This window comes from Ahaetulla prasina, chromosome 1 (assembly GCF_028640845.1).
Source record: "Ahaetulla prasina isolate Xishuangbanna chromosome 1, ASM2864084v1, whole genome shotgun sequence".
In the NCBI taxonomy this organism is placed as follows: domain Eukaryota; kingdom Metazoa; phylum Chordata; class Lepidosauria; order Squamata; family Colubridae; genus Ahaetulla; species Ahaetulla prasina.
Genome location: NC_080539.1, coordinates 2,922,593 through 2,944,714, shown reverse-complemented (window position 1 = coordinate 2,944,714; position 22,122 = coordinate 2,922,593). Strand labels below are relative to the sequence as shown.

The window sequence follows — 22,122 nt, the reverse complement described above, 5'->3', positions numbered from 1 at the left end:
ACGTTGTGTGCAAATAAACCTCTCTCTCTCTCTCTCTCACACACACACACACAGAGTTGTTTATAACAAGACCACACCCTGTTGTGTTTGGGAGTGTGTGAAGTTCAAAGTCTCCAAGGAATATATAACGTTATTTGAAGTTCAGGGATCAGAGCTAAGTAAATACCACCAGAATGCAAGTCAATTATTTTTTATGAACAGCTTCAGAGAGACTGCAGAGGCCTGCAAACAGGAGTCCCAAATTCAAAGGTAGTCCTTGACTTACAACCATTCGTTTAGTGACTGAGGTTACGACGACGACACTGAAAAAAGAAAATTGACTTCTGGCTGTTTTTCACACTTACGACCGTTGCGGCATCCCCATGCTTCACCTGATCAGACAGAAACTGACTCGTATTTATGACGGTTGAAGTGTCCCGGGGTCACGTGATCCCCTTTTGTGACTTTCTGACGAGCAAAGTTCATGGGGAAGCCGGATTCACTTAACAACTGTGTCACGACCTTAAGAACGGCAGTGATTCACTTAACAACGACGGCAAGAAAGGTCATAAAACAGGGGCAAAGCTCACTTCACAAATGATAGTGCGAAAAACAATCGTGTCTGAAACTTTCATTTCAGTGCCGTTGTAACTTCGGTCACTAAACAAACAGTTGTACGTCGAGGACTGCCTGGAATTATAATAAATGTTGTGAAAACAACGAACAACTTACTCAATGTCTTTCCGGACCGAGCCCATCAGGTTCTCTCTTTCCCGCACGGCCACGAAGTTGGTTTTGGTTTTGTGGAATTCATGGGTGTAATCCTGTCGTGAAAAGAAAAAGAAATGATTCCAACTGGTTTGAGGACTAGGAGCTTAGGAGAGAATTTGCGGCCTTCAACCATCAACCTAAGCCGAGTTAAAGTCCAAATATTGTTACTGTCCTTTGACGTGTCCAATCTGTGTTTCCCCGAAAATATGACCTGGTCTTAAAAAATGTTTTTCCTCCAAAAGGACTTATTATTAGAGCTTATTTTTGGGGAAACCACAGGGTGATCAGCCCAGCTGGGCGCCCCCCCCAGAACACAGGAGCCACTGGTGTCCGGCAGCAGCTACAGCCCACCCGGTCCTTGGTTGGCGCACTCTGTGGTTGCGCAGCCCGCACAGCACAGGTGAACTGATTACCTGTCCAAGCAGCAGCTGGAGGCAGAAGTGAGGGGCAAAGCCATGCGATCCGGAAGTGCCACGCGGGCTGCGGGAAAGCCGACCCTTGGCTTTCCCATGCCATGGGGCAACATCTGGATCGCGTGCCTCTCCCACACGCCTCTGCCTCCAGCCGCTGCTTGGACAGGTAATCAATTCACCTGCGCTCCTTGGGCTATCCAACCCTGTCGGCCACTGTGCCCTCCCCACTTCCTGGTTGACCTTAACTGGGGCTTATTTTTTGGGTAGGGCTTATATTAGGAGCATGCGATAAAAAATCAGGCTAGGGCTTATTTTGTGGTTAGGTCTTATTTTCGGGGAAACACGGAAGGTGTCAGGTGTCCGTCGGAACAGACATAATTCACATGCTTCCGCTTCTGCTGCAACTGCTTGGGAGCTTTAGGGAGGGGAGGTTGCCACCATCTCAATGAAATGCAATGCAATGCCGCAGTGCCTCGAGGTTGCCACCTTCTCACTACGCTGCTTCGGCGAATTCAAACCACCTTTGCGGCAGATAACTGGTTGCTGATGGGACACAGGGTATTGGGGGGGGGGGGTTTGAAGGGGACAACCTGATAGGCCTGGCGTCTGATTTTTCAGGCTCCGTGTTGTGTCTGCGCACCCCGAGCCGGGCCCCCTGCCAGAAAGTGACTTGGAAAGTGAGGGGGAAGGGCCATCAGGACTTACCTCGGGATCACCGGCTTCCCTGGCTCAGCTCCAGGAGCCAGAGGCAGGCCAGGTGGAGGAGATAACGAGGCCTCCATCCCCTGACTCTTTCCCCCCCCAGGCCACGCCTCCAGACCCAGCTGATGGCAATCAGGCCTGGCTGGACCCTAGGTTTCGTAGGCAGGAGAGGCGGGAACAACAGAAGCAAGGGTGGGGCAGGCCTAGGAAGTGCTGAGTCATGGAGCCACACCCCACAGGATATAAAAGCAGCAAGGGCTGCTATGCCTCTTCGTAGCAGGCAAATCAATTGCTTAACAAAGAGCTGAAGTACTGTTTGTTCCGGGGTGACTCATCGGCATCAAGGGAGATAACAGAGACACTTGGCGGACGCTTGCTAGCTTGCTGCCAGAGCTGATAGTTGCCGGCTAATTAAGTCATCGTTTGGACTGCGGCGAGGGGGACAGAACACTCGGCCTGACTTTTCTGCAACCGCTCTCTCCCAGTAAAAGTTCCTTTTGAAATGTGGCTGGTTTCCAGAGTTTTGCTTCCTTGGGAGTGGAACGGAGGCAGATCCTTACGCTAGGAACTTTTTTAAGATTTGTGGACTTCAACTCCCAGAATTCCCATAATAAACATTAACGGTGAAATGGAGTTAAAATTGACCCAAAGGGGAAGGAAAAGAACCTTGCAACATTTTTTTTCCAAATTGTTTAATTGTTTTTTTAAGCTGGGTGGATGGGTGGGGGAGACCGTTCCTTGGCTTTGTGCACAGGAATGTTTACCTATAAAAGGCCCAGCCAGTACTGGTACTCCTCGACTTACAACAGTTCAGTTAGTGACCACCTGAAGTCGCAACGGCACTGAAAAAAAGCGACTTAGGGCCATATGATCACTGCAACATTCCCATGTTCATTGACCAAAATCCGGACGCTTGGCAACTGGCTCGTAGTTATGACGGTTGCAGGTGTCCCCAGAGTCGCGTGATCAACTTTTGGGACCCTTCTGACCGGCGAAGTCCGCTGGATTCACTTAATAACCATGCGACTAACTTAACAACGGCAGCGATTCACTTAAGAACGGTGGCAGAAAGAAGGCATAAAAAAAAATGTGGCAAAACCCGCTTAATAAATGTCTCGCTTAGCAACGGGCATGTTCGGCTCACTGGCGGTCGTTAAGTCGAGGACTGCCTGTAGATATAGGGGAGGGAAGCCCACGCTCAGGGAGACGGCCTTACCTGCAAGATGTCTCTGTGGCGTTGCAGGGTGTGCATCAGAGCCGCGTTGAGGGAGGGGATGCCGGCGCTGTTGGTGTACTCCGCCATTTTGTCGTTGACCGCGGTCAGCTGCAACAGAGAGGAGGAGAGCATTAGCGGCTTTTGAGAGACAAAAGAGGTTTTCGTGGATCTGTAAAAAAAAAAAAAAAAATTCAATAAGCAGGAAAACCTGACACGATGCCTCGAATATATTGAGATTAATAGAGCTGGAAGGGACCTCGGAGGTCATCTAGTCCAACCCCCCTGCCCAAGCAGGAAAACCCTACACCATTTCTGACCGATGGCAGTCCAGTCTCTCCTTGAAAGCCTCCACTGAAGAAGCTCCCACAACTTCTGAAGGCAACTTTGGTTCCATGGGTTGATTGCTCTCACTGCCAGAAAATTCCTCCTTATTTCCAGGTTGAATCTCTCCTTGGTCAGTTTCCATCCATTATTCCTTGTCTGGCCTTCGGGTGCTTTGGAAAATAGCTTGACCCTCAATTCCTCTCTGGGGCAGCCCCTCAAATATTGGAAGATGCTCTCCTGTCTCCCCTAGTCCTTCTCTTCCCTAGACTAGCCAGGCTCAGTTCCTGCAACCATCCATCGTATGTTTTATAGCCTCCAGTCCCCTAATCATCTTTGTTGCTCTTCTCTGCACTCTTTCTAGAGTCTCAACATCTGTTTTTACATCATGACAACCAAAACTGGGAGCAGTACTCCAGGTGTGGCCTTACTAAGGCTTTATAGAGTGGTATTAGCACCTCCCTTGATCTTCATTGTATCCCTCTCTTAATGCAATTAAGGATTGCATTGGCTTTTTTGGCTGCCGCCGCACACGGCTGGCTCATATTTAACTGGTTGTCCACTAAAACTCCACGAACCCGCTCCCAGTTCCTGCTATTAAGCCTGGTTTCACCCACTCTATACGTGTTATTTTTGGTTTTTCTTGCCTAAGTATAAGATGGTTCATACAAGCAGCCCTTTGGCATTACAGGTCGTCCTCAACTTACAACAGTTTGCTTAGTGACCGTTTGAAGTTACGACATCGCTAAAAATGAGTGACTTATGACTGTTTTTCGCACTTCTCTCCTTGATTAATTTCCATCCGTTGCTTCTTCTCCTGCCCTGGGGTGCTTTGGAGAATAGTTTGACTCCCTCTTCTTTGGGGCAGCCCCTCAAATACTGGAACACTGCTATCATGTTCCCCCCTAGTCCTTCTTTTCATTAAACTAGACATGCCCAGTTCCTGCAACCGTTCTTCATATGTTTTATCCTCCAGTCCCCTAATTAGCTCCAAACATCTGTAACATATAATTTATATTATATATATTATCTGTGATTCCAGATTTTGGTGGAAGGAAAGCGAGCAGGAAGGATGCAGCCACCCTCCTGGCCCTCCGAAAGATTATTTATTATTATTATTATTTATTAAATTTTTATACCGCCCTTCTCCCGAAGGACTCAGGGCGGTTTACAGCCATAATAAGAAACAACAACAATATACACATAAAACCATAATTTAAAAAACTTATTATACAAATGGCCGAATTAAAACATTTAGAATAAAACCCCAAATTTTAAAATGTTAAAACATTAAAACTAATTAAAATCCTATTAAAATCCTATGCCAGTCCTGCGCGAACAAACAAATAGGTCTTCAGCTCTCGGTGGAAAGTCCGAAGGTCCGGCAGTTGCCGAAGTCCAGGGGGAAGTTCGTTCCAGAGGGTGGGAGCCCCCACAGAGAAGGCCCTCCCCCTGGGGGCCGCCAGCCGACATTGCTTGGCGGACGGCACCCTAAGGACTCCCTCTCTGTGCGAGCGTACAGGTCGGTGGGAGGCATGAGGTAACAGCAGGTGGTCCCGTAAGTACCCTGGCCCTAAGCCATGGAGCGCTTTAAAGGTAGTCACCAACACCTTGAAGTGCACCCGAAAGACCACAGGTAGCCAGTGCAGACTGCGCAGGAGTGGTGTTACATGGGAGCAACGTGTGGCTCCCACTATCACCCGCTCAGCTGCGTTCTGAACCAACTGGAGCCTCCGGGTGCTCTTCAAGAGGAGCCCCATGTAGAGAGCATTACAGTAGTCCAAGCGAGAGGTAAGAAAGAGACTGAAGACCTGGCAGTGCCAACCGGATTGGGGTCCCAGTGGGGCACCTTATTCTGGAGGTGATTAATGGGCTCAGGTAAGGTGCCCACCTTGTCCCCTTGGGCATCTCACTCCCTTCCTTCCCATCTTTGTAAATCTTAAAAGCAATTTTAGTGCTAGCAGAGGCAGTCCTCATCTTACGATGGTTCATTTAGTGACTGAAGTTATAATGCCACTGGAAAAAAGGGACTTAACAACCATTTTTTCACACTTGCGAAAAACAAGCATCGTCCATGGTTGTTGGTTTACATTCAGATGCTTGACAGCTGACTCATATTTATGACGGTCGCAGTGTCCCGGGATCATTTGATCCCCTTTTGCGACCTTCTGACAAGCAAGGTCAAGGAGGGAAGCCAGACATGCTCAACAACCGTGTGACTAATTTGACAGATGTAGTGATTTACTTAACAGCCAAGGAAAGTCATAAAATGGGGCAAAGCTCACTTAAGAAATTTCGCGCTGAGCAACATAAATCTGGGACTCCTCTGTGGTCGTACTTTGAGGACTCCCAATGTAACTACTCTTTTCCATTTTGGCATTTAATGACTGTTGGGCCTCACAATTTGATATTATAGTATAGTTAGGCCATGTGTAACCAACAGATTGGATGCCAAATTGTGATTTTTAGTATAGATTTTATCTATTATTTATTTATTTTATTTATTTATTTTATTTATTTAATTTCTATACCGCCCTTCTCCTGAAGGACTCAGGGCGGTGTACAGGCAAAAATAAAACAAACAGTACAATATATAATTTAAAATTATATATTTGAAATTTCTCCTTAGTTCTAAGTTGCTTCTTTCTTTGATCAGTTTCCACCCATTGCTTCTTGTTCTACCCTCAGGTGCCTTGGAGAACAGCCCGACTCCCTCTTCTTTGTGGCAGCCCCTGAGATATTGGAACACAGCTATCATGTCTCCCCTAGTCTTTGTTTTCGTTAAACTAGACATACCCAGTTCCTGCAACCGTTCTTCATATGTTTTAGCCTCCAGTCCCCTAATCATCTTCGTTGCTCTTCTCTGCACTCTTTCTAGAGTCTCAGCATCTTTTTTACATCGTGGAGACCAAAACTGGATGCAATATTCCAAGTGTGGCCTTACCAAGGCATTATAAAGTGGTATTAACACTTCACGTGATCTTGATTCTATCCCTCTGTTCATGCAGCCCAGAACTGGCTTTTTTAGCAGCTGCTGTACACAGCTGGCTCATATCTAAATGGTTGTCCACTAGGACTCCAAGATCCCTCTCACAGGTACTACTATTGAGGAAGGTACCACATATACGGTACTGGTGCATTTTGTTTTTTTGGCCTAAAGTCTGTAGAGTCTGTAGTCTGTAAAGTCTGTAAAGTCTGTAGAGATTCTGTCATCCAGGTCATGGTTGTCCCAAAAGAGCTTTTTTTTTCAGGAGGCAACTGGACTTTCTTGCTTTTTCTTTGAAGACGTTTCGCTTCTCATCCCAGAAGCTTCTTCGGCTCTTATAGCTGGGACAACTATGACCCGGGTTAACTGAGAACCTCCAGAGACCTTCAGCATTTCAAGCAGGAGTCAGAGCTGGCTGCCACGAAGTCGCCTGTCTTACCTTCCCCAAGAGTTGCTCAATTTCCACAGCCATCGCTTCAAACATGCGGTCTTGGCTGGATCCGTTCAAGAGAGGGGTTGTGTCTGAGCTAAGTAAGGAACAACACAGAGGCAGCGTTAAAGTTTAGGACATGGTAGGAAATCTTCAACCACATTTATTTGAGTTTTATCCCACCTTTATTACGGTATAAGTAATTCTAGAGGCAGTGAAAACATATAATACTCTTTCTCCTCCTATTTTTCCCACAACAACCCTGTGAGGTGGGTTCAGCTCAGAGAGAGATGGGCCCGAAGTCATCCAAGCTGGTTTTTATGACTAATGCAGGACTAGAACTCACCGTCTCTTGGTGATTGGCCCAAAGTCACCTAACTGGCTTTCCTGCCTAAGGCAGACTAGAATTCCTTGTCTCCTGGTGACCTAGCCGGCTTTCAAGGCAGGACTAGAACTCATCACCTCCTGCTTTCTAGATCGGCACCTTCACCAGTACACCAAACTGGGTATCGTTTCATTTTTAACTCATTTCAAGTATTCAATCTAGCTGGAGGTTCAAGCCACCTCAATGCAGGGAGTCCTTGACTTACAACGGTTCATTTAGTGACCGTTCAAAGTTACAACAGCACTGAAAAATGTGACTTAGGACCGTTTTTCGCAGTTATGACCTTTGCAGCAGCCACGTGGTCATGTGATCAAAATTTGGCCGCTTGGCAACTGACTCATATTTATGACGGCCGCTGTGTCCCAAGGTTACGTGATCCCCTTTCTGCAATCTTTTGACAAGCGAAATCGATGGGGGAACCAGATTCACTTAATAACCATGTTACTAACTTATTAACTGCAGTGATTCACTTAACAACGCCGGCAAGAAAGGTGGTAAAATGGAGCAAAACTCACTTAACAGATGCATCACTTCACAACAGCAACGTTGGGCTCGATTGTGGTCATAAGTCGAGGACTACCTGTATAGCACACTCTTTTCCAATATTTGCAAAATTTAATATAAATTTAAACAAATACAAATAGTTGCTTATAGGCAGCAAATGTAGGCCTGGACTGAAGAAAGGAAAGGCCTTACTTGCTCCTCCAGGCTGCCTATTTAAACGTTCTAAGAATTTCACAAGTAAGACTCCCTTATTCCTGAAACTTAAAATATTTCAAACGTCCAGAAGCGCATAACGGAAGCAAATGGAGAAAGTGGGCTGTGGGGCATGGATAAACAAACAAACAAGTTGACCGTTGCAATGAAAAATAGAAGAATTAATTAAGAAAATCCTAGAATGTGCAGAGATGGATAAACTCACCAAAAAAAAAAAAAAATCAAAGAAAAAGAAGATACAGAATATTATAAGGTCTGGTGTAGATGGTATGAATGATTGGAAAATAGGAAAGATAAGCAAATCGGATAACAGGATAAAATGTAGATGAAATAAAGAAAGATAGATAATATAAAAGTAGAATAAGGTAGAGTTAAAATATGTATAAATAGCAAGAAAGGACCGCAATGAATAGCTGATAAGAAACAGTGGTAAGTATATAAATGTTATATGTTTGTCTTTTGTTTTAATATGTTCAAAATAAAAAACTTCTTATTAAACAAAAAAAAAATCGAATGAAGTAGCAGCGTGATAGTACCTATACCTGTCGCATCTTCCATCGCGAGAGCTGCCATGGCTGTAGCTGGTGCACAATTTACTGAAGGAAACCAGCTTGAGATCCAGTTCGTTTTCCAGTTGCCGGGCCTGTTTCCTTAGATCTGCCAAAAGAGGAAGAAGAAAAATTGCAACGCTTCGCTGCCTTCTTCCAATCCTGCAAATTCACCAACCACCTAGTTGGAGACATAGAGTAGACACAGAGTCCCACTTTGGCCCACTTTAAAGGCCTGTGGACTTCCAACTCCCAGACTTTCCAACTCCTCTGCGTTTGCAGAGCCTGACTTGTTCATACATCCAAAGGGGAAATCTTTGCAAACCGGCAGCAACTGAGCAATCAGGAAAATGCTTCTACTTCCATTTTTGTGGAGTTCATTTTGTGCAACTGAAAATATCTCCTAAAGATATAGCTGTGTCTTCTGTAATGTTGGATCAACACAGTGTTTATCAAAGTTGGCAACTTTCAGAGGGGTGGGCTTCAACTCCCAGAATTCCCAAGTCAGCATGCTTTAAGGGAGGTGGGCTTCAATTCTCAGAATCCCCCAGCCAGCATGCTTTAAGAGGGGGGGACTTGCACTCCCAGAATTCCCCAGCCAGCCATGCTTTAAGAGGGGAGGACTTCCATTCCCAGAATTCCCCAGCCAGGATAGTTTAACATAACACAACATAACAACAGAGGTGGAAGGGACCTTGGAGGTCTTCTAGTTCAACCCCCTGCCGAGGCAGGAAACCCTACACCATTTCAGACAAATGGCTATCCAACATTTTCTTAAAAATTTCCAGTGTTGGAGCATTCACAACTTCTGCAGGCAAGTCGTTCCACTTATTGATTGTTCTAACTGTCAGGAAATTTAAGAGGAAGTTTAAGAAGGAAGGACTTCCACCCCCAGAATTCCCCAGCCAGCCATGATTTAAGACGGGAGGACTTCCACTCCCAGAATTCCCCAGCCATCCTGCTTTAAGAGGGGAGGACTTCCATTACCAGAATTCCCCAGCCAGCCATGCTTTAAGAGGGGAGGACTCCAACTCCCAGAATCCCCCAGCCAGCCATGCTTTAAGAGGGGTGGACTTCAACTCCCAGAATCCCCCAGCCAGCATGCTTGAAGGGGGTGGACTTCCACTCCCAGAATTCCCCAGCCAGCCATGCTTTAAGAGGGGAGGACTTCCACTCCCAGAATTCCCCAGACAGCCATGCTTTAAGAGGGGTGGACTTCAACTCCCAGAATCCCCCAGCCATCCTGCTTTAAGAGGGGAAGACTTCCACTCCCAGAATTCTCCAGCCAGCCTGCTTTAATAGGGGAGGACTTCCACTCCCAGAATTCCCCAGCCAGCCATGCTTTAAGAGGGGAAGACTTCCACTCCCAGAATTCTCCAGCCAGCCTGCTTTAATAGGGGAGGACTTCCACTCCCAGAATCCCCCAGCCATCCTGCTTTAAGAGGGGAAGACTTCCACTCCCAGAATTCTCCAGCCATCCTGCTTTAAGAGGGGAGGACTTCCATTACCAGAATTCCCCAGCCAGCCATGCTTTAAGAGGGGAGGACTCCAACTCCCAGAATCCCCCAGCCAGCCATGCTTTAAGAGGGGTGGACTTCAACTCCCAGAATCCCCCAGCCAGCATGCTTGAAGGGGGTGGACTTCCACTCCCAGAATTCCCCAGCCAGCCTGCTTTAAGAGGGGAGGACTTCCACTCCCAGAATTCCCCAGACAGCCATGCTTTAAGAGGGGTGGACTTCAACTCCCAGAATCCCCCAGCCATCCTGCTTTAAGAGGGGAAGACTTCCACTCCCAGAATTCTCCAGCCATCCTGCTTTAAGAGGGGAAGACTTCCACTCCCAGAATTCTCCAGCCAGCCTGCTTTAATAGGGGAGGACTTCCACTCCCAGAATTCCCCAGCCATCCTGCTTTAATAGGGGAGGACTTCCACTCCCAGAATCCCCCAGCCATCCTGCTTTAAGAGGGGAAGACTTCCACTCCCAGAATTCTCCAGCCAGCCTGCTTTAATAGGGGAGGACTTCCACTCCCAGAATTCCCCAGCCATCCTGCTTTAATAGGGGAGGACTTCCACTCCCAGAATTCCCCAGCCAGCCATGCTTTAAGAGGGGAAGACTTCCACTCCCAGAATTCTCCAGCCAGCCTGCTTTAATAGGGGAGGACTTCCACTCCCAGAATCCCCCAGCCATCCTGCTTTAAGAGGGGAAGACTTCCACTCCCAGAATTCTCCAGCCAGCCTGCTTTAAGAGGGGAGGACTTCCACTCCCAGAATTCCCCAGCCAGCCATGCTTTAAGAGGGGAAGACTTCCACTCCCAGAATTCTCCAGCCAGCCTGCTTTAATAGGGGAGGACTTCCACTCCCAGAATTCCAGCCAGCCTGCTTTAATAGGAGGACTTCACCCCAGAATCCCCAGCCATCCTGCTTTAAGAGGAGGACTTCCACTCCCAGAATTCCCCAGCCATGCTTTAAGAGGGGAAGACTTCCACTCCCAGAATTCTCCAGCCAGCCTGCTTTAATAGGGGAGGACTTCCACTCCCAGAATCCCCCAGCCATCCTGCTTTAAGAGGGGAAGACTTCCACTCCCAGAATTCTCCAGCCAGCCTGCTTTAAGAGGGGAGGACTTCCACTCCCAGAATTCCCCAGCCATCCTGCTTTAATAGGGGAGGACTTCCACTCCCAGAATTCCCCAGCCAGCCTGCTTTAATAGGGGAGGACTTCCACTCCCAGAATTCCCCAGCCAGCCATGCTTTAAGAGGGGAAGACTTCCACTCCCAGAATTCCCCAGCCAGCCTGCTTTAAGAGGGGTGGACTTCCACTCCCAGAATCCCCCAGCCAGCCTGCTTTAAGAGGGGTGGACTTCCACTCCCAGAATTCCCCAGCCAGCCTGCTTTAAGAGGGGTGGACTTCCACTCCCAGAATCCCCCAGCCAGCCATGGTTTAAGAGGGGAGGACTTCCACTCCCATAATTTCACAGCTGGCATGCTTTCAGATGCATGGGAGTTGATGACTTGGGAATTGTGGGAATTGAAGTCCACCCATGGGAAACACCTGGATGAACACCTGCCTAGATAAGCGCCCAAACGCCTAGGTGCGTAAAATCAACCTCCCACTTTGCGCAGTACGTCCTGTGAGGGAGGAGAGAGAAGTTCTTGGATGTGTCCGAACCGTCCTTTTTTTTTTTTTTTTTTGCACCCCGGGAATCCCCTCCCTTGGCTCCATTCCTTATGGAAATCTCCTGATGCTCTCCTGCTTCCTGCCCCCCACCCATCCCCGCGTATGGTTCACCCTTCAATTCTTGCAAGGCAAAGTTTCGCCAGGCTGCCTCTCTTGCAGCTGAGAAGAACCTCCATGTCCAGGAGCAGTCTATCTCAGAGCTCCTACTTTTTTTTTTTTCCTTTTCCTCTTTAAGGTGGGAGCTGACGCTGTTCCTCCCTCGGGCAGCCGGCACAACGTCGGCCAGGCACTTCTGGAGACACCCCTCCCCGCTCCCCTTCCCAGCCCAGAGACCCTCCCCTCCCCAGCCCCCACCCTTGACACCCCCTCCCCCAGAGGATTTTAGGGTTGGGGGTGGTGGGAGGCCTCTTCCAACCACTCCACCCCCACCCCCACTTCCCATTCCCCGGCCTCTGGGCTCGGCCCGACGCTCTCGAGAGGACCCCCCCCACCCACCCACCTCGGCTTGAATCCCATCATCCACCACCCGCAGAGCGACGACATAACCCATCTCCTGGTGGGGGTGGGGGTGGGGAACGTCATTCCTTTCTCCCTGGCGTCTTAAACGGTCTTTAACCCCGCCAAACGTGGGCCCTGCCGGGGTTGGGGATGATGGGAGTTGTAGTCCAGCCAGCCCTGCGGGCGGGGCGGGGCGGGGCGGTTGGCCTCTCGGCTTCCAGTCCTCCAACCGGGCGCCTTCCCGGACCCCCCCCCTTCCCCTGGAGGGTCGCCCTCCCCACCGCGACCCCCACTCACCCTCCCAGTAGTTGCTGCTCCCCGCCGCCGCCGCCGCCGCCATCTTTGTTGACCAACGTCAGCCCCCCCGACGCAAGACGGCGGCGCGCTCGGTCATAGAGCGGGGCCGGCCAGAGCGCCCCCCGGCCTCGCTTCCGATCATAGAGGGAAGGAGGAGGAGGAGGAGGAGGAGGCGAGAACCATCGAAGGAGGAAGCGCGGCGCGAACCGACCTCCTAAGTCTCCGCACTGCCCCCTTTCGGCGATGGCCCGAAAGGGTCCTCCGGCCTCGTTTTTTTTGGCTTTTTGCCTTGCGATGAATAATCCTAAGAAAGTCTGCGGGGCGGTGACGTGGCTTAACCCGCGTCTGCTCCTCCTACACGTGTGCGTGTGGATATGTTCGCGCGTTCATGCTTAATGCAAGCGAAGGGCATGGAGACAGGCGTCCTGGATGGCCTCCGATGCTCCTGCTGGGTTCTTTGGTTCTTTGATTGTTGTTTTCATCACCATTTAATACCTGATTTAGATTAGAAATTAATTGATTTATTAATTTAGTTAGATTTTTTTTATTGGCCAAGTATGATTGGACACACAAGGAATTCGTCTTTGGTGCATAAACTCTCAGTTTAGATAAAAAGACAAGATATATTGGTCAAGAATCTTAAGGTACTTAATGATAGTTATCAGGAACAAATAAGCAATTTTTTTATTATTTTTATTTGCATTTATATCCCGCCCTTCTCCGAAGACTCAGGGCGACTTACACTGTGTCAAGCAATAGTCTTCATCCATTGTATATTATATACAAAGTCAACTTTTATTGCCCCCAACAATCTGGGTCCTCATTTTACCTACCTTATTGTAGGAATTTAGCACCTACCCCCCTCCTAGAAGAATGAAATATTCTAGGAAATATTTTAAAAAGCAGAATATTATACCTTCCTGGATGAGAAATGGAGAAACATATTTTAAAGACAAAGGAGCTCCCTGCAACTTCCTGACTCCCCCCCCCACCTTTGTCAATGGGCCATTAAAAGCCTCAGCTAAGCTCACTCATTCTCCCCACCTTTGTCAATGGGCAATTAAGGCTTCAACCAAGCTCACTCAATCCCCCCATGATTTGCAACACAATACAACTGAAACTCACCACATGGCATGGCTCAAGCAAGCTTGAGAGACAGCCAGCAAGGCTAGCTAAGACCCCCACCCCCTGGGAGTCTGACAGCCAATCAGGATACTCTTCCTGTGCCCCAGAAAGTTCAAAGCTCAGAAAAAGCATAAAACCAGGGAGCACACAGGATCTCGCCCTTTTCTGTTCAGGAACTCAAGCCATGTGATCCTGGCCACCATTAAACCATCTTTCCAAGCAGCCTCCATGTTTCCAGTGTCTTTGTCCCCACTTGGAACTGAACCCAGATGGATATTTCTTCCAACAATTGGCGACCCAGATGGGACTCCAAGCTAACCTAACCAATGGACCTGGCCCAGGTAAGCCTCCCTTGCTAGCAGCAGACCCATTGAGTCTGTGGGTAAGTTTTCCTGGACCTTGGCCATTTGGAACTAGGTTTTAAAGGGGTTTTGAGTGTTGAGCTCAAAGACTGCTTGGAAAGAAGGTGAGTACCTCTAAATTTTAATTTTAAGCATGGAAAAGCATGGGAAATATGTGTATGCCTGCATGTGTGTGAATGAGAGAGCCCTTCTCCCAATCACAGCTGGATCTTGCATCCTCTGTGCATTTCCTAACCGCAGAAAGACCAAAAGTCTGGAGAGCATGGGGGTTTTGCCAGAGCACAGGACCTTCTGTTAGGGAAGGAAGAAGTGTGTGTGTGGGATTCCACCTGAGGAAACAGTCTGATTCCACCTCTTTGAGCAACCTCTAGCCGCACCTCTGCCTACTGCTAGCTCCACCGAGCCGTGACCGGTAGGATAGAGAAAGCAAGGGGGGGAAGCCAAACGTGGAACTTTGTGTTTATTAGGAACGGAAGCCGAGCGAGAGGAAAGTAAGTGTGAATGAAGCAATTAAGAGAGTAAAAAAGAAAAAAGGAGAAAAAAAAGGAAGCAGGAAATCTGCTTGGGGCCCTGGATGCCCGGAGGCTGCCAGTACTGCCTGGTATGCTAAAAGGAAGCAGGAAGCAGTGTTGAAGAGGTGCTCGTACCTACTGGCAGGGCAGTAGGTCCTCTGGGATCACCTTTTGATCCAAAACGGAAGCTCCTTAACAGGAAGGTGCCCATACTGACAGAAGGGAGTCAAGTCCTTCCCAGAACTTTTTTTCTGAAAACTGTAGGAGGATCCACCCAGCTAAGCCAAAGTGAAAATAAAACCTCACATCGGAGAGGAAACATGGGAAGCAGTAGCTCGAGGGTGGAGGGAAATCCCTGGAAAACCTGCTGGGGCCTGGAGTGCCCGGAGGCTGCCAGTTTTACCTGGTATGCGGAAAAGAAATTGAGGAAATTGTGTAATAAAGATGAGAATAGGAAACAAATTTGGCTAAATAAAGGTACTTAAAAGAAAAGGGAAATATATAAATAGGAATGTTTGGGTTTTTGTTTTGTTTGTTTGTTTGTTTGTCTCTTTCTCTGTCTTCTATGGAACCACGTGGTCTGTCTGTTAAGATTTGTGCCTTCCCTAATTTAACTGAGATTTATGGCGGGAATGATCAGTGTGTGTGTAAATCTCAGAGTTTTGTTTTCCTCTCTGTCCTCCTTGTTTTTATGTGTGTATGTCTGTCTTTGTGGGCCCTTGAGGTAATTGTAACTGTAAAATGTATCTGATCTCTAGAGACAAGAATTTTAAATTGTTAGGGAAAAAGAAAAACAAAAGGTTGAAACAATGAAAATGGGGAAGAGAGAGAGAAAAAAAAAAGGAAAGAGCCTTTTTCCTGTCTTTGTCCGGCCAACAAAATAGTAAAAAGGACTTTTCATCCTATTTCTGTTTTTTTTTCTCCTCTCTATCTTAAAGTAACAACTCAAGTTTATAAGGAAACATTTTAAGTTCACTTACAAGATAAGTTTATGAGGAAACGTTTTAAGTTCACTTACAAGAGAAAAAAAAATTCAGTCTTGCATTTACTGTGTATTTAAATGATTTTACCTGTTCATCCTCTTCCTGAAGTATGTGAAGTTTTTTCTTTCTCATCAGTTGTGTCTCCATTTTGTTGAAACTGCATTACCTTTTAGTAACTGCAATATTGATGTGTTGTTTCTTTTCAAACTCTGCCTTCAAGATATCTACACCCCCCCCCCTTTAATCCTGTTACAATGCCTTTCCTGAGAAGATTACCCACAAAAGTGGGGAGGAGATCCTGTTCTAATGTCTTTCAGCCCTGAAAAGATGACTCTGCAACTGTGGAAGCAGAGCACATGGTTCCAGATGCTGCCCCCAGAGGAGACCTTCCATTTGTTGGAGTCAGGAATTGAGTTTGAATCCAGCCCCCACTGAAAGTCATCACAGCAACCAGATTGGAGCAGACCTTTCCAAACCTGACTGACCAACAAGCATGCCACCCAAAAGATATGAAAGAAAGGACCCTGAGATGTATAAGTAAAGACTAAAAGACTCTTTTCAATTCCCAGAAGACAACTGGAAAGACTATGGGGAAGGGTGGAAATTCATTGTAAGGTTTTCTGTCTTGTCTCATTTACATTGTAATCAGTCTAAAGTACTCATGTAAGGATTGTATTTGAGTGGCTACCACAGCAAGTTCTGAACACGTTAGATTTTTGTCTGGTGGGAGGGAATATGTCCAAAATGTTTGTATTGCCTGTATTGTAAAAGTAGCTGCATACACAGGCACACAGAGAGACACACCATTCAGAATTAGTCTATTCCTTCACTTACCTCCACACAAGACTTTTAGGTTGATTTTGCTCTGTGGCACTAAAAGCCCAAGGAGTCAGATCTCCTGCTAATTCCATGGGGAGGCATCCCCTCAGGCAATTCCCTCTCTTGAAGAGATAGCAGAAAAAGTGATATCCAAAACCCAAGCCCTGACTATGACTCACAAATGATGCTGCCCAGTTGCCCAGTAAAGCAAGATATATTGCACTGGTGGTCTCATGAGTAGAAGTCCCAGGGCTCATTGTGTGTAATTTTTTAAAAAGAAAGGAAAAGCCTGGATTGCACACTGATTAACCTCAATTTGGACTGGAAAAAAATCTTGGATAGACTAAAGTAAGAGCTAGGGCAGGTTCAGTAACCAACCCTTGAAATGGGCAGCCTGTAATTAAAAGGAAAACCATGGCTGTGAAAATTTTGGGATGTGTGCTTGCTTGACCTGACTGGAAGCTCTCAGAAAGTGATATCTAACAGCTGAAATTAATTGGCATAGAAAATTGGATACTGTAAAATTCTTACCAGAACTTTTCCCTGGCTGCTAGACCTTCATGGTTGAAAGCTTTTGGGAGCCACTGAAGGAATCTTTTTCTGTTGTCTCTATCAATGGCTTCCTTTGCATCAGGAAAATTAAAAGCACCCACTGATTTGATCAATTTTAATTTTTGCCAAGAGCATGTTTCAAAACTCACGTTTTGAAAAAAAAAAGTAGGGATTGTAGGAATTTAGCACCCACCCCTCCTAGAAGAATGAAATATTCTAGGAAATATTTTAAAAGCAGAATATTATACCTTCCTGGATGAGAAATGGAGAAACATATTTTAAAGACAAAGGAGCTCCTGCAACTTCCTGACTCCCCCACCTTTGTCAATGGGCCATTAAAAGCCTCAGCTAAGCTCACTCATTCTCCCCACCTTTGTCAATGGGCAATTAAGGCTTCAACCAAGCTCACTCAATCCCCCCATGATTTGCAACACAATACAACTGAAACTCACCACATGGCATGGCTCAAGCAAGCTTGAGAGACAGCCAGCAAGGCTAGCTAAGACTCCCACCCCCTGGGAGTCTGACAACCAATCAGGATACTCTTCCTGTGCCCCAGAAAGGTCAAAGCTCAGAAAAAGCATAAAGCCAGGGAGCACACAGGATCTCACCCCTTTTTCTGTTCAGGATCTCAAGCCATGTGATCCTGACCACCATTAAACCATCTTTCCAAGCAGTCTCCATGTTTCCAGTGTCTTTGTCCCCACTTGGAACTGAACCCAGATGGATATTTCTTCCAACATTATAAAGGATGGAAGGTATGTCAAGCAATAGTTTTCATCCATTTGTATATTATATACAAAGTCAACTTATTGCCCCCAACAATCTGGGTCCTCATTTTACCTACCTTATAAAGGATGGAAGGCTGAGTCAACCTTGGGCCTGGTGGGGCTTGAACCTTCAGTAATTGCAAGCAGCATGCTGTTAATAACAGACTGTCTTAGCAGTCTGAGCCACCAGAGGCCCCTATCAAATCATACTAGGAAACAATATAAATCGTAAGGATACAAAAGAAACCAGTTACAGTCATACAGTCGTAAATGGGAGGGGATGGGAACGATGAGACGATAATAAAAGTGCAGACTTGGTGAATAGTTTGACAGTGTTGAGGGAATTATTTGTGGGTTTTTTTGAAATATTTTTATTAAACTGGGCGTGGGCATGGCCTGTGCATGACGCATCCGGTCTGTAGGCCTGGATTTTGAGAGCCCTGCAGTAGATGGATGGATGGATGATCAAAACTAATGGAGATGATTAGGTAGACAGAAGATAGGATAGGATGGGCGGATGAATAGATATAGAGATATAAAATCAGATAGACAAACAGACCGATTTAGAAAATTTAGAACTCCGCCGCCTTCGACATGAGTTGAGTTTAACTCATAGAATCATCTATTGCAATGTCCTTCCTGTTAAAGACTACTTCAGCTTCAATCACAACAATACATGAGCACACAACAGATTTAAGCTTAATGTGAACCTTTCGTCGCGAGCTTAAAACACACTTATTCATCTGCGCGGGACTGGATTAGATTTTAAAGTTATGGGTTTTAAGGGGTTTTTATTATTTATACTATTTTTAAATTTGGCAATAGAATAAGTTTTTTAATTGTCGTTTTTAATCTGTATTTATATGTATTTTAACTGCCTGTGAACCGCCCTGAGTCCTTAGGGAGATAGGGCGGTATATAAATTTGAAAAATAAATAAAATAAAATAAATAAATAAACCGAGGCAATTCTGGGCAGCTTTCAGTGTTAAAAGCCATCCATCTTTCCATCCATTATTTTATTTTATTTTATTTTATTTTATTTTATTTTATTTTATTTTATTTTATTTTATTTTATTTTATTTTATTTATTTATTTATTTATTTATTTATTTTATTTATTTATTTATTTTATTTATTTATTTATTTTGTCACACAGTACATATAAGCATAAGCATGAAATAACTATACAATATAGAAGCATATATATATAAGCATGAGTATGTAATAACTATATTAATTGGATATAACGAAAGGAAACAATAGGACTCCAAGATCCCTCTCACAGGTACTACTATTGAGCAAGGTACCACATATTCAGTACCTGTGCATTTTGGGTTTTTTTGCCTAAATGTAGAACCTTACTTTTTTCACTGTTGAATTTCATTTTGTTAGATAGCGCCCAATGTTCAAGTCTGTCAAGATCCTTCTGTAACTTGAGCCTATCTTCTGGAGTGTTGGCTATTCCTGCCAGCTTGGTGTCATCTGCAGATTTGACGAGTTCCCCATCTATCCCCTCGTCCAAGTCATTGATGAAGATGTTGAAGAGTACTGGGCCTAAAACAGAGCCTTGGGGTACTCCACTGCATACTTCCCTCCATGTGGATGTAGTTCCGTTGAGGACTACACGTTGAGTGCGGTTGGTCAGCCAGTTACGGATCCATCTGGTGGTGGTGCTGTCTAACCCACATTTTTTAAAGAGTATGTTGGATAACCATCTGTCTGAGACGGTGTAGGGTTTCCTGCCTGGGCAGGGGGTTGGACTAGAAGGCCTCCAAGGTCCCTTCCAACTCTGTTGTTGTTGTTGTTGTTGTTATTATTATTATTATTATTATTATTATTAAGACCTCCAAGGTCCCTTCCAACTATTCTATTCTATTCTATTCTATTCTATTCTATTCTATTCTATTCTATTCTATTCTATTCTATTGTATTCTGAGAACAATTAACCAGTGGAACAGAAGTTGTGGGTGCTCCATCAATGGAGGTTTTCAAAAAAATATTGGACAGCCATTTGTCTGGAGAAGTATACGGGTCTCCTGCCTGAGCAGAGGGTTGGACTAGAAGACCTCCAAGGTCCCATCCAACTCTGCTATTCTGTTAAGGACTAGGGGTGACGTGATGGCCGTATTCCAGTATTTAAGGGGCTGCCACAAAGAAGCAGGGGGGGCAAGCGATTCACCAAAGCACCTGAAGGCAGGACAAGAAGCAACGGATGGAAACTAAGCCAGGAGAAGGAGAAACTTTCTAACAGAGAGAATAATTAACCAGCGGAACAACTTGCCACCAGAAGTCATGGCTGCTCCAACCCTGGAGGTTTTGAAGAAGAAACTGGACCGCAACTTGCCTTGAATGCTATAGGGCCGTGATGGTGAACTTATGGCATGCGTGCCACAGGTGGCACGCGTAGCTATTTCTGTGGGCACGCGAACGTTGCCCTAGCCAGCTCCACTGCGCATGTGTGCGCGCCTTCCAGCTGATTTTCAGGTCTCTGCCGTGCATGCAGGAGGCACATGCGCATGCCCGGGGGAGGTTGCGCGCCCCTCCGTGGCCCTTTTTAGATTCAGGGAGACCTGCTAGGAAAAAAATGGGGTGTGGGGACGGGTGCAGCCCCCCCCATGTCCCATTTTTGGTCCCAGGCGGCTTCAGGGGGGCCTGCTATGCCCAAAACAAGGCATGGGGGGGTTGCGCGTGGATGCGCGGGGCATTGCATTACGGGTGTGGGCACACGCGTGTGCGCTCTCGCGCGTTTGCACACGTTTTTGGCACCCAAGGGAAAAACGGTTAGCCATCACTGCTGTAGGGTCTCCTGCTTGAGAAGACTGGAAAGCCACCTGTCTGAAATTGTATAGGGTCTCGTGCTTGAGCAAGGGATTGGACTAGAAGACCTCCAAGGTCCCTTCCAGCTCTATTCTGATGGATTGCTTCACCTGGCCTTATAATCTTGGTTTTCCCCACTACTGTCTGTCATGGATGAGGATACTGTTAAGTTTTTGGCTTCTTAAAACATCTCTCTGCTTAATAAGCTCCCATGTAACACCACTCCTGCGCAGTCTGCACTGGCTACCTGTGGCTTTTCGGGTGCACTTTAAGGTTTTGGTTATGACCTTTAAAGCGCTCCATGGCTTAGGGCCTGGGTACTTACGGGACCGCCTGCTGTTACCACATGCCTCCCACCGACTCGTACGCTCTCACAGAGGGACTTCTCAGGGTGCCGTCCGCCAAGCAATGTCGGCTGGCGGCCCCCAGGGGCAGGGCCTTCTCTGTGGGAGCTCCCACTCTCTGGAACGAGCTTCCCCCTGGTTTATGCCAAATACCTGACCTTCGGACCTTTCGCCGCGAACTGAAGACACATCTTTTTATTCGCGCGGGGCTGGCTTAAATTTTATGGTTTTTATAGTTTTTATTAATTTTAAATGGGTTTTAGTTTTCTATATATTTTAAATTTTTAGGCAAAGTATAATAAGTTTTTTAATCTTGCATTTTATATAATATTGTCTTGTTTGTTTTTATTTGCCTGTACACCGCCCTGAGTCCTTCGGGAGAAGGGCGGTATAAAAATCAAATAAATAAATAAATAAATAAATAAAGCGTTGCATTTTATTCTCATGCTGGTGTCTGTATAGAATTTCTTCAGGATCTTCCCACATTTGATTCAAAGGCATCAGAACAGGAACGAAGGGTGAAACACTACAGTCCTCAAGGTACGGCTGTTCCTTTAGTGACTGTTTGAAGTTACGACGGCACTGAAAAAAGTGACAGGTGACCGTTTTTCACACTTACGACTGTTCCCTTTTCCACACCCCATGGTCACAAATTCAGAGACTTGGCAATTGACTCATATTTATGACGGTTGCAATGTCCCCGGGGGGGTCACATGAATCCTCTTTTGCGACCTTCTGACAAGCAAAGTCCACGGGGAAGCCAGATTCACTTAACGACCGGGGGACTAACTAAATGGGGCAAAACTCACTTAGCAACCAAAATTCTGGGCTCAATTGTGGTCGTAAATCGAGGACTATTTCTACAGATATTCCAGACCGTGCCTCTAATGATGGCAGAGAAATACACATTTTGATGTGTCTCTCTGGAAGCACTTTCAGACCAAATAGCGAAATGGTTAAGAAACCAGCCAGAAATTATTATTATATATATCCTAAGGCAGGCATTTCCAATCTTGGCAGCTTTAAGCCTGTAGGACTTCAACTCCCAGAATTCTCCAGCAAAGCTTTCTGGGAATTCTGGGAGTTGAAGTCCTACAGGCTTAAAGCTGCCGAGGTTGGAGACCTCTGTCCTAAGGGATAAATAACTGGTGAAGCCAAGAAAGCTGAGAAAGGGATGAAACCATAAAAGAGTTTTATACAGATTAGAGCTTAGCATACATTTTTTAATCAAATACACTTGCAGAAGTCCTTGTTTGACCTACAGATCTTCAAGTTGTCAAGTGACACTGATCGGTTTGCATTCCTAAGTCAAGCCCTTCCTTTCAACATCTCCTTCTGAAGGCACAGGACACGGACCCCCCTCCCTCCCTCCCCCTCCCCCCAAAATCAAAGTGGCAAACACA

The 22,122-nt window shown here is 46.2% G+C and overlaps 1 protein-coding gene across 4 annotated transcripts in view; it reads right to left on the bottom strand.

Annotated features, from left to right (window-relative positions):
- The window catches only part of GOSR1 (golgi SNAP receptor complex member 1), a 39,753-nt gene extending 27,169 nt beyond the window's left edge, over positions 1-12,584 (bottom strand). For 2 of the 4 annotated variants that reach the window (XM_058163984.1, XM_058163983.1), the window contains exons 1-5: positions 12,436-12,584; positions 8,463-8,577; positions 6,828-6,915; positions 3,082-3,189; positions 712-803 (exon numbers count right to left, since the gene is read on the bottom strand). In XM_058163984.1, the coding sequence (XP_058019967.1) occupies positions 712-803; positions 3,082-3,189; positions 6,828-6,915; positions 8,463-8,577; positions 12,436-12,478 (446 nt within the window). In that variant the 5' untranslated portion in view covers positions 12,479-12,584. Of the gene's footprint in view, positions 1-711; positions 804-3,081; positions 3,190-6,827; positions 6,916-8,456; positions 8,578-12,435 lie in introns of all 4 variants that reach the window. The other 2 variants (XM_058163981.1, XM_058163982.1) reach the window with 2 other exon arrangements.
- Positions 12,585-22,122: the final 9,538 nt, after the last annotated feature.